The sequence below is a fragment of the Ammospiza caudacuta genome, chromosome 15, assembly GCF_027887145.1.
Source record: "Ammospiza caudacuta isolate bAmmCau1 chromosome 15, bAmmCau1.pri, whole genome shotgun sequence".
Taxonomy (NCBI): domain Eukaryota; kingdom Metazoa; phylum Chordata; class Aves; order Passeriformes; family Passerellidae; genus Ammospiza; species Ammospiza caudacuta.
In genome coordinates this window covers 15,230,037-15,246,239 of record NC_080607.1, presented here as the reverse complement: position 1 = coordinate 15,246,239, position 16,203 = coordinate 15,230,037, and the positions used below count along the sequence as shown (strand labels likewise).

Here is a 16,203-nt window from a genome sequence, read left to right as displayed (position 1 = left end):
CACCACCCTCCCTCACTTACCCCAATGGTCAACACTCTGCAGATGGACAAACAGCTGTAAACCTAAGAAAGGGGTTAAAATTGTCATTGGAGTTCTCCTAAATTTGTAATTTAGACAATCTTATAAATGTAGGGGAACTTCTTGGATCACAGGGAAACCTCCAATAAAATCTTAATTACCGTGAAATTGGTGTTATTTATCATGCATGCATCTCTCACTATATATTAAAAGGTTTCCTGAAAACATATCTATTTAATTATAAACCTGAAATAAAAGCAGGCTGAATTCAGAGTGCCTTATTCTATCCTACTTGTTCTGATCAATTTTTCTGCTGGGAAAAGAATGATATCAACAGTTCAACATTAGAGCTGTGCAGTACCCAATCAAAGGTGTTTAAAAAATTAGAGGGACATCAAGACTTCTGTAAAACAGGGCAGAGAGCCCACTACAAGTCACAGACTCACAAGAGAGAAGGAACCTGTCCCTGAGACTGAGCTGAAAGTGTGCTAAAATAAAGGTGCAATAAACCCTCAATGATTCACACACAGAACATCCCAGCTGGCAAACTGCAGTTTTGGGGGTGCTTACAACAAAGGTGCATCAGTCTTGGTACAAAGATCCAAGGAGGGGCAGTGAATTCTCTGGTGGAGCTGCAAAAGCTTTGGGGCCAGGAAAGAATCCCAATTTCTCTCTCTACAGGTCACTAACACACAAGAGGAGTGTGTTGTGCACAGGTATTGCCCTGTGAATGCCACCCCTCCCCAGCTGTGACTTTGAAATGTCAAATTTCTGAGCAGCTTCAAGAACAGGTACTGGTTTTATCATAAAACACGAAATCAACAGCAAATGAACAAAAGCCTTCAACTGCTGTGAGAACTCCTCACAGTGCCAGTGTACTGACAATAATGGGCCAATTCCCCAGTCCAAAACTCCATGAATTTGAACTACTGGAGGGAGATGGACATTACTAGCTTTTCTGACTAACAATAGGAGCATTTATCTTTCAACTGAGAAAAAATCATATGGAGTGAAGAGCTGCCTGTGCACTTAAAACCAATGTTATTTAAAACAGAACCAAGAGCTCTCCTCTTACAGATCCCTCCCTCCTCCCTTGGCCTCTCTAAAATATTTCTAAGCTACCAAGCAGGGACAGCAAAGAACAGCACACCATGGAATAAATTTAATTTTTCAGTTTCTTCCCCACTTACCTGCCACAGCTTTGCAGTGCCTGGCCAGTGGTGATTAACAATTAAACCAGCTCTTGCTACAATTCAGGGGATGCTCTGACAGTGTTTGGCCAAAAGTCAAAGGTGTTCCTTTCCACTTAGCACAATGACACAATTGAAAGGCTGTTTGGAGTTTACAAACAATGAGTCTTGGGGTCAGTGTCACACAGTGTCAGTGAGCACACCCCTTTAGGAGCTGATCCTATTTCAGACACACTCATCTCCCATGGGCCTGCTGCCAGTGCCTGTTCACAGCAGGGCTTGGGGCAGCAGCCTCTGGACAGATTTGTCTGTAGGCAAGGAATAATCATCAAATTAATCAAAATTATTAGGTTAATTTGTCCATGAGAGGAGGAATTTAAAAAAATGCAACCTAAAAGCTAAATATTCAGTGCAGAACATCAGAGATGCTTCTCATATTTTCATGTTGATAATCAGAAGTGTCCCTGGTTATTTTCCTTCATAATTGTGCTCCAAACTGTGTTTTATGTCCTAGCTTCTTCTGCAAACCACTTTAGCTGTGTTTGAGGGAGCAGGCTGCCCTCAAGGAGAGGCTGTTTTATTAAACCTTCACTAGACAAACACAAAATATTTCAGATGTTTCAGACACCTTACCCTGCTTAAAAACCAACCAGACCAGACCCACTGCCCACTGATGCTACTCCAAGACCCCTAAGACAACAATCAAATGCCAAAATTCATGAAATCAAACACATCCAAAATACTGATAAAACAAAACAGTACAAAAACATCCCAAAGTGCACCTTTAGCAAACAGCATCCCCTCAAGTAGACTCATCTTTTACTGCACCAAGAAAAATAAATCCAAGTGGAGAAAAGATTTAGAGAAAAATACATTAGCAAATACAGATAAATTTGTTTTTAATAAAGGAGTTAATTTTCTTTCAATCCTATATAAAACAATAGCAATTAAAAACTTCATTTTTGAAAGTAAAATATTTACATATGAACAAGTAACTGTGCAAAATTTACATGAAAAAAAAATGGAAAGACAGGATTTCCTAAGAGACAAAATAAAAGGGGTGTAACAGTTGTCAGGTGTTGATAAAAATACTGATCAGCATTCAGTTTACACGCAAGAGAGTTAAATTCTACCATGAGAGTTCACACAAAGAAAGCCAAAGTATTTACAGTCATAAAAGTACTATCAATAGACAATTTAATACAATAACCTCTGAAAATATAAAGAACCAATTAGTATATTTGTAATAAAAAAATAGGTACAAAGAAGGGACTTTGCTCTGGACATCTTTAAAGTAGGCCCACAGCTTGCATACAGTCTTTTAGCAAAATAATTATAGTTTACATAGCCATTTTTATGTTATGTGCCAAAAATTATGTACAATTACTGACAAAATACACCAACCATTTTTCAACACTTGATTCACACTGAGAAAGTCTTTCGATGATTCCTCTCAACTTTTGATTTTATTTAATCTAAGCTTTCACTTTAGCTAAAAAACACAGTGCAAGTAAAATATATTTATGCTGAAAAGGTTTCTCTTTTTTTCCTTTTTTTCCTTTTTTAACTTTACAGCTTTACAAACTATAGCAAATAAAATGCATTTTTACAGATGCTGCTAAAACATTCAGAAGTAACCCTCCTTTATGGGATTTCAGGGCCTCTAATAAGCAATAATGTGATTAAAATTGAGGTTATGTTTAAAATTAACTGTATATCCCTCTAGATTTTGAGCATTTGGGGGAAAGATAAATATTTTTAAAAAATCAGTTTGCTTTGCTAACTGACTGTTTTAAAAAAAAAAAGCTAAACGAAATGAGGTCATTTGCTGTAGACATATGCCTATGTAATGGATTTAGTTGAATAAAACTGAACTAAAATGAACAATTAATGTTGAAACTGCTACAGGGCTGACAAAGGGTAGCTAGTTATTTGCTAAACGATTCCATCAGTCTTTATATATGGCTTGTTTGGCAAGAAGGCCACTCAATCAAGAGATGAGTTAAAATTTAATTGTCCTTTTATAATATCCACAGGCCTTGTAAGTATCCTCACTGTTACAGAAATGTATTTCTCTTATACTGAAGAGTTTATTTATAAACAGGAATATAAAACTGTTCCATGTAAAGAGGTGGTTGTTTTTTAAACAATATCCCATTCGCTCGTTACAAAAAGGCGTCATTTGCAAATATATTAAAAAATGTCCTCAGGCGTCTCTCCGTCAAAAATACCTTGATCTTTTCCATTTTACTTAAGGAATGCTTTGTATAGCAATAGTGAATGGCTTGTCTCTCGCTCATTTTCTAAACAAAATATGAGGTCCCTGAGGTTCACCCGCGTTATCCTTTGTCGCGTAAACTGTCTGGTTGTTCCAACTCCAGAGCTGCCTGGGACTGCTGCACTCGAACCAGATCCCTGGGAAGCACAAGAACAGGTCAATCAGTCCATGCCTGAAAGCACTGCAAAACTTTACAGAGAAAATGTGTGACCTAAAAACTCTACACAGTCAGGTGTTGCTTTGATTTTTAAAAAAATTTTAAGCCTTCTGATGTTTACGTTCTTGTAACAAACTTTTTCACACTCTTTTTGTAAATAACTTATTGTTTTGCATTTTTTTTAATGGGAGAGGAAAAATTTGATAGACTGTTGGTTTGTTTAATTGGAGAAGTGGCACTTTCACCCTCCAATCCTCTGTCACTTTTGGAAATCTATAAATGTTAGAGTCAGAAAATAAACTTCCCCTTTTTTACCTTAAGGACAGCAGTGTGTGCGCATTGTGTTATTCTGTGTCCTATAGTAACAGTCAGGCAGGTATGCACTACTAGATTTGAGATTTCCTTTTTAATTCTGATTTGTTAACAACAGTTGAACAATCACAAATTTTCAGTGGCATTCAATACAGACAATAAAGCCCCAAAGAACTGCCTGTGTTTTTAGGAAGGTGCTAAGGACAGGCAATCCCAACAACCAAAACAAAAGGACAGGATTCTTCACAGTTCCAGCATAGATGCCAAGGGCAGCCCTGGAGCTGTGGATGACCTGGGGAGCAGTCCTGTTCTCAGGACTGTGAAGCCTTGAATCCATCATCTCCATGGCAGGGTGCTCCCCTTCTGATGGCAACAACTGTAACCAAGCTCAGGACTAAATTTAGGAGAAGCTTTCCTAGACACGTTCACGTATTCTCTAATAACCCCTGAATGCTTCTCCCTCTCTCAGCATCACTCATCCCTCTGGCACACACTGGGAGTTTCCCGGAGCAGCAGGACAAACAGACAGGATATTATTAATCATTTATGAAGAAGAAAGCAAAAGCAGAAGGGAACAAACGAGCAGAGCGGGCCGGGGCGGAGCTGCAGTTCCGCCAGTGCCCGGCAGATGGCGCGCACGGAGCGGAACGCGGGCAGTGCCCGCTCCAGCGGGAACCTCCGGGCGCTGCCAGGGGATTGACCGAAATAAAGAATTATTCCGGCAGCGGGATCCAGCTCTGACGCTCAGCTACACGTTCATTTCCCCCTCCAATTTAATTTATTATACTAATGTTATATTTTATTTTTTTTTATTAAACTTTTATACTTCACGACACCAAACACGCCCCAGCAGTGAATACTTATCAGTCACTGTGCTTGGAGAATTTTCAAAAATTTTTCTCAATAAAAACACCCCAGAGTGATGCATGAGCCATGTGAATAAGCTGCTGAGGTTGTCACTAACAGGTGTGAAAATAATGTATTTCATCAATGAACATTACTGATGATCAAACCAACCTAAACCTGCACTGGAAATGCTCGCTCTGGGTTAGCAGAACTCTGGGCAATGCAGGTGAATTTGCTTCACCACACTGCTATCAGGAAAGTGAGATTTTTGATTCTCGTGCATTCTGGTGACCCAGCAAACACCAAAACACTAAAATCCTGTTGTTAGGGCTGCTCAAATGCTGAATTTTCAAGGGAAATTTTAAGGCACTTGGATTATTTGGCCATCAAATTTTCACCAACTTCAGAGGAAATCAGAAGATGCAGGACAGTGTTGGATGCTAACTAAATTTTCTCACATTTGATTTCTAGAGAACAGAAAGAATGGCTGGAAAGGACTTTACTCTTGTTTTTAAAATATTCTTTAGTGAATATGCTCTATTATGTAGACCATAATACTTGAAATGCAAAGGTAAAATTTCAGGAGTCATTGAAGACACAGAATTATGTATAGAATAAGTTAAGAAGCTTTTTAGTAACTTTCAGTAAAATCACATGGATATAAAACTCTCAAACTGACAGCAACTTGTTTTGTTGGATTTGGAAACAAAACAGAGCAATTACTACTTAGAAGTGATTTTACATGTAATTAAGAGTCAGCATTTGTAGACATCAAAAGCTTCCATTTACAAAACTGTGTCTAAGTAACAACAAACCTTATTTTCCACACTTCTTGTAATATGCCTTAACCACAAACTGCATACAAATGGTGACAAGTGGAGCCCAATTTAAAAATGTCAAGTGACACAGCAGCAAAAGCACAGCTGTGAGTATCAGATCAAAGGCAGCTGCTTCTTAATTAAGCAGACAAAAAGATTGGATTTCCAGGGAACCTGTAGTTAATTGGTTAACCAGTGATTAATCCAAGATAACTAAATTAGTCAGATTGAGATGAAATACAAACAAGTGTTCACAGGAGATGCAAAATACATCCCATAACCTAAGTGACATTAACAGACCATTAAGGTGGCACAGCTGAGCATGCAGGAGTAAGCAATACCAACATTAACTCTGCATGAGGTACTTCAGCATATTCTTCTGAGACAACTTCATTTGTGTACACATCTATCTTTGCAAAGTGCCTCATTCTGTAATTTTCATAATTTTAAACCACATCTATAAACCTTTAATAGAGTCATTTGTCAGCTTATATAAAAACAAGTCTTATTCTCAGTAGCAGACATTTTAGTAAATTTCAAAACTTAAAATTACTTTAAAAGATGCTCGAGAGGCTTGATTTTTTATAAACAAAAATAACATTTACTAGTATTCAGATTTTTCTCTACCATTTTATATCAAGCACATGTAAATTACTGCTTCCAGCAATTCAGTATAAAACAAGGTGAACTCTTTTGAGGCTTTTCTGCAGTATAAATGCTTTAGCACTGAAAGTTCAGAATGCTCCAGGAGTAATAAACAGGACTATTAAACTATTACTATTCTGTCACTTGCTATCAGACACAAAACCCCACAGGGGAAAATCTTCAAATAATGAAGAGAGCTTTTGGTCCAACAAATGACAATTTTCAAGAATGTTTTGTTCTTTTTAAACATTAGAGTAATCCCATATTGAATGTCTCATGTAGAAAGCAATTTTATACCATTTCTTGTTTATTAACTTGTTTAGAAATACAGCAGATAATCATGTACCAGAATGTAAATTAAATGAATCAGACACTGAGCATTCCAATACCTAGTCTGCAGAGAATTTTTTAAAAGGCAGATTCAACAGAAAGAATATACAGAGGATGTGCAAGAACATCCTGATCAGATGGAACTGGTCAAACTGATCTGCTGTGGAGACACTAAAACTAAGGCCAATCAACTGCTGAAGAGAAAAATTAGGTAAGCTCCTGTAACTTGAAGCTCCTGCTGTCAAATTTAGCACTGACTTAATTCACCCCACCTACCTCATCATTACTCTGCACTTCAAGTTAGATTGGTTATAACCACAAAAATCTCCTTCCAAAACTAGGGAGGGCCAAAAAGCTGAGACTTGTTAGATCAGAGATGGTTTTTCTAAGATCCCTCCAGTTCCATGAATCAGGGAATGACCCCTCAGATTCTATTCCCTATGCCACTACAGGTGCTAAAAATTGATCCTGGCCTTGGAGTGAGCAAATCTGAACACAGAACACTGCTGCTGCTCAGGGAGCTTTCACAAACTGGGAAAAAGCTCTGAACAGAGAGGTTTGCACAGAGGCTGAGGCAGCAAAACCAAAGGTGACAATGATACTGTACCTCTGTCCCTGATCCAGATCCTGGGGAATCTACTTTCCTTTTCTTCCTGGGCCCGATGGCAGCTAACGCAGTCAGGTTGGCATCCCTCTGTCTCATCTGTGCTAGCTCTTGCTGCTGCATCTGTGTGTGCCACAACAAGGATGGGTCATTACTTCTCCTTCAACTTCCAAAAGAAAAGTTTATGTTAAGCTCAGCACTCACCTCCTTGGCCTTCTGTTTTAACCTAAGCTGTTCTGGATCTTCTTGTCGAGATCGAGACTGTGTTGATAAAGGAGGAGCAGGAGGTGGAAAAGAAAGAAAAAATAACTCAGTTACAAAAGCAGTTAAAGATTATATATGAAAAACTTCAGCAGGAAGTGGGGAACACCTATCACTCCCACAGAGGGTAACAGTGGTAAACAACTTCTAGAAAGTAAAAGTTTTGCTTTTCTTAACATTTCTATTTTTGAAAAAGGCATCCCATCTTTCTGCTTTGTTAAAGATAGCCAAGGAGTAGCCAGACAATTATGTCTTAAATGCAATCATTACAAGACACAAATTACACAGATCTGTGAACTGAATTACACACTTTGCATATGAACAAAGGACTCAGACCTGCACTTTTTGGAACAATTCCTCCCCTTGCTGGGTAAGCAAGCACTTACTCAGAGCTGATTTTCTGCTACACCTACACACACAGGTCAGGCTGCAGGCTGAACAAAGTGCACCTGAGTGACCCAAGACCATTTACATCAGCAATGCCCATTTCACTAGACACCTGCATTCCTTGTGTGTGTCACACTTTCAGAATAATGAAATAATTTAGATTAGAAAAGACCTTTAAGAACATCAAGTCCAGCTGTTTCCCCAGCACTGCCAAGCCCACCACTAAACCATGCCCCCAAGTGCCACATCTACACAATACTTCCAAGGATGGTGACTCAACCATTGCCCTGGGCAGCCTGTTCCAGGGCTTGACAACACTTTCAGAGATTAAATTGCCTCAATATTCAATCTAAACCTCCCCTGATGCAACTTGAGGCCATTTCTTCTTGTCCTATCAAATCCTGAGTGTTGTTAATCCCTTACATTTTTTAGGCCAAAAACAAAATTAATTTGGATTTTGACATTGTTAACTCATGCTGGATCACAAAACTAACAGAACACAGGTTGTTTTGTGAATTATTTCTAGGGTACTTTTATCTAATCACATTCATTCTATATTCACTGAGTAAAATCACAGTTTAATATTCACATTCATGTTTACATCAACTGATTCCTATTTATTGTATTTCTCCAATTTGTAACAATCTTTCTGAATTCTATTTCTAGTCTCTCTCTATTACATTTAAGAATACCATCAAGCTATAAAATTCATCTTTCTTTGCCAATCCAAAATGGAAAAATTAAATTTCAAGACTCTCTCTAATTTGGGAATATGCAATGAGAGTGGCACAGAAGCTGTTTCCCATGCTTTACAATGAAAAGCAAAACTGAGCTCTAGTTAAGACCACATTCATCAAGTTCCATCTTTGAAGATTAGCCTTCCCCTTCATTGCAAGTGTTTTAGAATGAAAAGCAACTCTGCAGTTTTGATGTCAAAAGTGACTCTTTGCAGACACGTGTGAAAGCTGAGCACTTGCCTTTGCTGCGCGCATTAAAATTTCCCTTTCTTGTTCGTCTTTACGCTGCTTTTCTATTTGATCAAGTTGTTCAAAGAACTTGAGCTGTGCCCGAACGTCACTTGCTTGTTCATATCTTTCATCATCCTGAAAACACAGCAAATACATTTCTCATTACTCCCTTAAAAACAAAGCTGTTAACTTGTACTGTACTGGGGAAGAACATACACATTCAAAGCTCCAATGTTCACTTTGTCCTTTTCAGACAAATAGCAGGAGTATATTTACACCAGTCAAACCAGCTAGAACTCTTAAAAGCATTTTGTTCTATTCCATGAATCATCAGATTTTGACTTCTAAACTAATATCATCACAGCTTTAACCTCTCAAACATATTTCACAGAGCTGTGTGGTTTTTTAAACACTGCTCAGGCATTTGCATCTATTAGGAACACACATCTGTCAGATAGCAGTCTCCTGGGAATTCAAAGCAGTGCTTTTATCTGTCTGACTCTACAATCACTCACACACTAAACATTTGACATAATAAATAAAGGGGAGGGCACAGCTTCTCTGCATTTGTTTTAAAACCATTTTGTATATGCAAGCTGAAAAGCTCCAGTCATCCATGTGTATTAATATCTTAATGGAAGGTGAATCAGTCAAAGAGAATAAACAACCTGATTTCACAGAAAAAAGAGCACCTGAACTCCTGCATTACAGTCAACACCACAGCCTGCTGATTTTGTGCAATTTTTGCCATTTGATTTGAGCAATTAAATCCAGTTACCTTGTAGGAAATATTCCTTTGTTGAGCAGTCTCTGATAGTTTTTCCACGAGGTTTTGTAGTCTTTGTTGTGTAGCATGTGATACGTAGCTAACTACATCAGGATGGATTTCTGTTATTCCATGTTTTTTACCTACAAACAAAACACAAGTGGGTTGCAAAAAATAATTTTACAATACAATTAGATATGAGTAAAATCTCAGTCATAGAAATTGTAATCCCCTTTTCTAAATATGATTTGCAGGTTTTTCTCAGACAAGGATTAAACAGGAAATTAACACATATTAAAATTCATATTAGTTTAACAAAATTGACAATCTATTAATAAATGCTGTGTACTACAGTGTAACAAAGAATTCAAGATTGCTTTTTGTTCCACCATCAATTCTAAATTACTAAGTAAAGCTGATAGAAGTGCTTCTGGACTTATTTCATTGTTTGTGTCATGCTTGATACACCTTATCAGTTTATACAGTCAGACTTTCAGCCAGATTGAGTAGTTTTGATGTTGAATTGCCATCACTTTAGAAGGCAAATCTATGTTTGCTATTCATTGACACTATTGACTTTTCATAAGACAAATGATTTCCCACAAGCATCTGAATATACCAGAAAATACCAGAAGGTAACAATTCCAGCAACTTTTAATTATTCAAACCAATTTCTTTGGAAAATGTCTTCAATTAAACCTAAGAGTAGTGAAATTTGTTTTTATTAATGTTCAAGATAAAAGAACATACCTATTTCTAATATCCTTCTTTGTAAAGGTGCTGGGAAAAGGAAGGTTTCATCTTTACAGGACCGTGTTAATGTGCCCACGAGCTCAGAGTTTGTTGCCAATATCCGAGCACTTTCTTCTGACAGGTTGACTCCAGCCATTGATGCAACATCATTAATGTCATCATCATCCCTTAAAGGAAGGAAAATTTATTATAATCATAACATTTAGTGCCTATCTGCACACACTGCTATGATACCACAGCTGCACATAATGAATTCCACCATAAACCTGAATAATTAGTTTTACATTTTATTTGCTTTTGTGATATAATAAAATACAACTCATTTGTTTGTAAATGAGAAATTATTGCTTTGACTTCAAAGAGCACTAATTTTGTACTTCCTGTTTTTTCCAAGATCCTTTCTTATGTAATGTTCCACCACCTTGAGAAACAAGAGACCAGACGAATCACTACTACAAAACAATAATAATCTGCCCTCACCACCAAGACAGGCTGTACCTCAAGTAACTCAACCAGAGCTGGGAGAAGTGAAGGAATGAATTCCATTTGCTTGTCTGGGCAGGAATTGTTTATGAGGTTTAGTGCCAGCTAAATGCCAAAACCAGTCTGGCACGAGTATGTCCAGTGCTGTTTGTTGAAGTCTTTAATGAATAAGCAAACCTGCCCCCAGAAAATCCACCTCAGGGTTATTGTGAGTTTCCCCAGATGGATTCAGCACCAGAAAGGTCTGAGTTCAGCTGCCCAAGCACAAACATACAGTTCCTCACCTAAAAGAGCCTCCCCCAGGTTCTTTCAGTTTATTCTTCTGAGCAGCAGCTACTTGTGTCGAAACAGTGGCAATAGCTTTGTTTCCAGGTAATACTGCTGGTTTTACCACAGGTACTGCAAGAAGACAGACAGGATTTGTACTCCATCAATAAGAGCTCACACATGCAAGCCAGTCACAAGTAGTTATGGCAATAGGTCTGGTACAAAGAGTTGACCTCTATAGCTTCTGTCAGCATTTCACCCAGGTGAAAACAGGACCCCTCCCACACAATTCCAGCAGCCAAACCATTTCTGTGCCGATGCTGCCCTGACAGATCTGTACCCTCAGTCACTATGGCACTACACAGTGGAACATTTTAGCAGTAGTACAAAAAGGGCACTTATGAACTGACATTCATAGAACCACAAAATGGCTTGAGCAGAAAAGGACCTTGAAGATCATCTTGTTCCAACCCCTTTGACACCTTCCACTAGACCAGGTTGCTCAAAGCCCCATCCAGCCTGGCCTTGAACACTTCCAGGAATGGGGTATCAACAACTTCTCTGGGCAAGTATTACCTGAAGTGTGGTTTAGGGATTGCTACCAAATATGGCACATCACAAATATCTTGACCTCTTACCTGTCTGCAGTTGATTCAGTTGGATTTGAGGAGTGGTGAGCATGATACGACTGTGTGGTTGCCGCAATGCCACCATGGGTGTCTGTGTCAACGTTACTTGTGGAGGCCTTATCAATGCCCCTGCTTTTTGAGACTGTTGAATTACCTGCAAATAATAACGAAAAAAAAAAGAACTGTAAATAATCTGAGAACAAACCCTAAGAGAACTTTAACCAAGATGCAATTTAAGTTATACTTTTTTAATCAGATCTTTGACCGAGCCAAACCACCAACTTAAGAAGAACTATCAAAAAACCCCTGTGCAACAACCAACGCTGCACTCCAGCTCACATACCAGTGGCGTGGACTGCCCTTGTTTACTGACACCAACTTGTGTGGGCTGAGTGAGGCTGATGACAGGTTGCTGGAGGGTACTGGTGACAGTGGCAGTGGCCTTGCCCGCCGTGCGCTGCACCGAGGAGCTCAGCAGCACGGACGTCACCGACGGGATCGTGGCTATCGTCGCCTGCGTCGTGGGCTGCTGCTGCTGCTGGCTCTGCTGGATGAAAGCTGCAGAGTCTGGTGTTAACTGTCTCAAGGCAGGTAAACTCCTCTGAAAAGGGGAAAGGAAAGAGTTTGGTTGATTTGTTTAATATTAATTGTCAAGAAGCATTGTGTTCTGTTTCAGTCCATTGGATCGGTGTGTGCACACCTGAGGAAAGGTGAGCACACAGAAATACCAACCTGCTCCTGTTTAATAAGCAGGACAGAGGGACAATACCTTCTGGATATCATGGGCATCTAGGCTATGTAGCCCACCTGGAACCTCTGGTATGTATTTAACAACCCAAGCCCATGCTGCCTTTCTTGACTGTTGTCCTACAGCTTAAAAGTCACACTGGAACACCAGGGGAGATTTCAGAATAGCTCAACAGAGACCAGAGTGTTTTGGTGGCTTCTTAAATTAGTCGTTTTCTTATGGCAACAGTTTTTGTCCTCAGGAACAGCTCAAGGTTGAACAAGCATTTAAGAACCCAGAAATGTCAACACACACCTACAACTCCATCCCATAATCATACATTAGTCAAGCAGTTACATTCTTACAATTCAGTGCTGTTGTATTTTCACTGATTTCACTGATGGTAAATGTTCTGCAATAAATATTATTTTGAGATTTGCTGAACTACTATAAAATTTATGTCAAATGTGATTTATCATTGGAAGATGACAAATTTCCTGCTTCTCCAAATGAGTTTACAGCACAGGCAAAACTTCCCCAGAAGGTACAATTTTCTATATCACTGAATCCCTTTGCTTTCTAAGACTAAAAAGAGAGCAATAAATCAATTCATAGCTTTGTGGCTTAAGTCACAGAAAGAAAACTTTCCAGATTTCTCAAAAGAGCTACTATGTGTCACCATGGTAGAAGTTACATTACTGACTGTGCCAATGAATCACAGTAACAAACTCTAGGAACTAAGACACAAAAAGTATTTTTAAGGGAGCAAAAGCCTAATCAGGCACCATTTAAAACTTCCTTTAACTTAATTTTGGAATTCCATCTATAATGGCAAGGATGTGCTTGTGTTCATTGCAGCTGATATATAAGCACAGAGATAAAGGAAGAGTAGTGAAGATAAGTTACCTTCAGGAAAGGCACAAGGTAAGGTTGAGGTGAAGAATTAAGTTCTCTGTAGAGCCTACTGGTAAAATCTTCTGGTTCAATTTTTCCATCCTTCAAAACAGAAAACTCAAATGAACAAACTTGTAGAAATTAATTTTTATAACTATCCAACACTAAAAAAAAAAAAAAAAAAAAAAAAAAAAAGACTTGGGAACACACTGAAATTAGGTGTTTTTATCATCTCTCACTATTTTTAGTTACCAGCAGCTTTATGGTAGTAACCAACTTTACTACAAATTTCAGGTAATAAGATCTGAAGACCTCTGGTTACTGCATGATGGAATACACAAAACCACAACTTAAAAGGTTGCTAACAAGTAGGCTAAGCAATACTAGCATTCACTCTATAAATATTAAAAATGTCAAGCTTTTATATTAGCATCAGGCAAGGATTTGATTTAGCTCAAATTTTATAAACCCCAGCCACTAATTAAAAAAAAATTTAGAATTAAAAAAAAAAAAAAAAACAACAACAACAAACAAGTTTTGAGTCTGAATTTGCCCAGATGCTGTATTTAACAACTTCTGATGAACTTTTCTTACCAGCAGACTCTGCACTAATTCCTTCACGTTAGCCGCAGTCTCTGAGGACTGTTTTCCAGATGATGCCAGTTTTATTAATGTGGACAGAAAGTTTTTGCATTTCTTCACATTTTCCATAGTTTCCTGAGAAGGAAGGGTAGAAGGAAAACAATCAGAGAAAGGAAGACAAACTTCTCTTAATACATGATCTGACCGTATACTCCATGAAATAAAGTCCTTTAGTTCACGAGGACAGAGTAATATTTATACATATATGTCCCTCACACTAAAACATAAACAGACTGAGATTATTATTTTTCTTCATATACTCATATATATTGTACATTTTTCTTACCAAAATTTAAGGAATTGTGATTCTCCATGAAATGAGGAAACACCAAGTATTTTAAGAATGGCACATGGTACATGGGAAAATACATGTTTTAGCAGGACAAAAAATAGTAAAGCTGTTGTTTCACAGTGCACAGCACATGGATTCTCCCTGGATTTTGCAATCCTGGAAACATGCAGTTTGAATCAATCAGTGCAATTGTTTATCCTTTCTTATAGTGGTTCTCCTCTGCAGTGCTGAACAATTCACTGTTCTATAAAATACATCTAATGTACTTTTAAATGAGTGCTTTAATACTGTTACAGAAACAAAAACACTTTGACACCTATCAAAATTCAAATGACCTGTACCCACACCTTGTTCTATTAAAGTTTACCTTTTCAAGGTCAACAGCTCACAGGATTCCTGCATCTTTACTAATCTCCACTCCCATCTGTGTTTACAAGTATGTGTATATGCACACCATGCATATGTGAGTGGACAAAAATAGATGTTACATTTCTCAGAATCTTACTGTGGCAGCAGTGGAGGTGGCTGTTGTCCCTTGCACTGTTCTCTGAGGAGTTCCAGTTTGTACAGCTGTTGCTGTCCCCAACGTGGTTGTTTGTGCAGTACCACCCAGAACGATCTGAGGCTGCAGAGTATAAAAACACAATATTATTCTCCGTGGAATGTATCAAGAGCCTGTTTTCCTGAGCCATCCAACAGAAGATGAGGCACAGGGCAGTGGAACACTTTTCACAGCTGCTATAAATAAGTTGCTCATGCTCTGGTGCAGTGGAAGGAAACGGCCACCAGATGGCACTAAAAACATTCGGAACGGGACCGAAAGTTGATTAAAAATTGCGCGACTTTTGGTCACCGAATAAAACACCATAAACATAATCTCAGCCAGTGGGCCTCCAAACCTCAGCTAAAACAAGTGCTGAATTCCTGTGAATTCAATTTATCTTTTTGACTGTTTCATTAAATGCCACTTCCAAAGAGAGGAATTTCTAAAAAGGCACAACTGACACAAAAGCTTTGGTCTTATCGAGGTCTTTGTGATAAACAACAGGACAAAACATTTTCCTAGTTTTGTAGACAAATTGGTAATCTGAAGTAGAAATAAAAGCTCCAAACAATCACAATTACAAGCAAGATCCTCTCACATACACAGCTCATTCATGGGCTTCCAACAGTCTAATTATTAACAACAACCCAGACTGAGAGACAAATTCCTTCCAAGCTACAACTGACACTCAGAATGTTCACAAATCATTTGTAAACTTGCTCTTTATATAAAGATGCACCAAAAAAAAGAGGCTCCCCTGCTGCCAAAGCTAACTTTATTGGTATTTTGGAAGAAACTAAGGGAGATAAAGATTTCATTTCTCTCTTTTTTTTTTTTGAAATCAGGATAAATTAAGTCCATGGTGTGCTCATTACAGCAAAAAATATGCAGATGGAATGATGGTGGGGTGTTTTTTTTGTCCTGTATAACAGCAGTGCAAATTAAGGAGGCTCAGTTAGGTAAATTAACTCTTAGATCTAGAAAGATCACTGGCATAGGGAAAGGCTCTCTGAGGGGAAAAAGGTTAACTGAATGCATAGCAAAACCTGCATGTTTTAAATTAAAACTCTCTAATCCTGTCTACTCAAAGGATGAAGAAAGCACAATGAGACAGATTAGGTGACAGCAATCATATTGTATCACTGCTGCCTGGAAGCCATGTGGAGAATTTCACACTCTTGCACTGGTTTTCAAACTCTTGACATCTCAAAGAAAATGCCCAAGCAAGGCCAAAATGAACAGAGGGCAGCCCAGACTGACATCAGTCTCTCTGTGAGTTATCAGTCTCCAGAGGACACAGACCAAAGCAGACTCGTGTGAAAGGGAGAAGGCTTCAGGAAGAGAAGGCTGCCAGTGCAGTCATCTTTGCAATTGTAAATTTTGCTGCAGAAT

General features: G+C 38.4%; 1 protein-coding gene across 1 annotated transcript in view; it reads right to left on the bottom strand.

Moving 5' to 3' along the window:
- Positions 1-2,200: 2,200 nt before the first annotated feature.
- The window catches only part of TAF4 (TATA-box binding protein associated factor 4), a 36,427-nt gene continuing 22,424 nt past the window's right edge, over positions 2,201-16,203 (bottom strand). Inside the window, exons 5-16 of the mRNA XM_058814658.1 lie at positions 14,773-14,892; positions 13,928-14,050; positions 13,346-13,435; positions 12,056-12,313; positions 11,722-11,866; positions 11,101-11,215; positions 10,331-10,500; positions 9,593-9,723; positions 8,824-8,949; positions 7,403-7,459; positions 7,202-7,321; positions 2,201-3,623 (exon numbers count right to left, since the gene is read on the bottom strand). Of these exons, the coding sequence (XP_058670641.1) occupies positions 3,456-3,623; positions 7,202-7,321; positions 7,403-7,459; positions 8,824-8,949; positions 9,593-9,723; positions 10,331-10,500; positions 11,101-11,215; positions 11,722-11,866; positions 12,056-12,313; positions 13,346-13,435; positions 13,928-14,050; positions 14,773-14,892 (1,623 nt within the window). The 3' untranslated portion in view covers positions 2,201-3,455. The remainder of the gene's footprint in view (positions 3,624-7,201; positions 7,322-7,402; positions 7,460-8,823; positions 8,950-9,592; positions 9,724-10,330; positions 10,501-11,100; positions 11,216-11,721; positions 11,867-12,055; positions 12,314-13,345; positions 13,436-13,927; positions 14,051-14,772; positions 14,893-16,203) is intronic.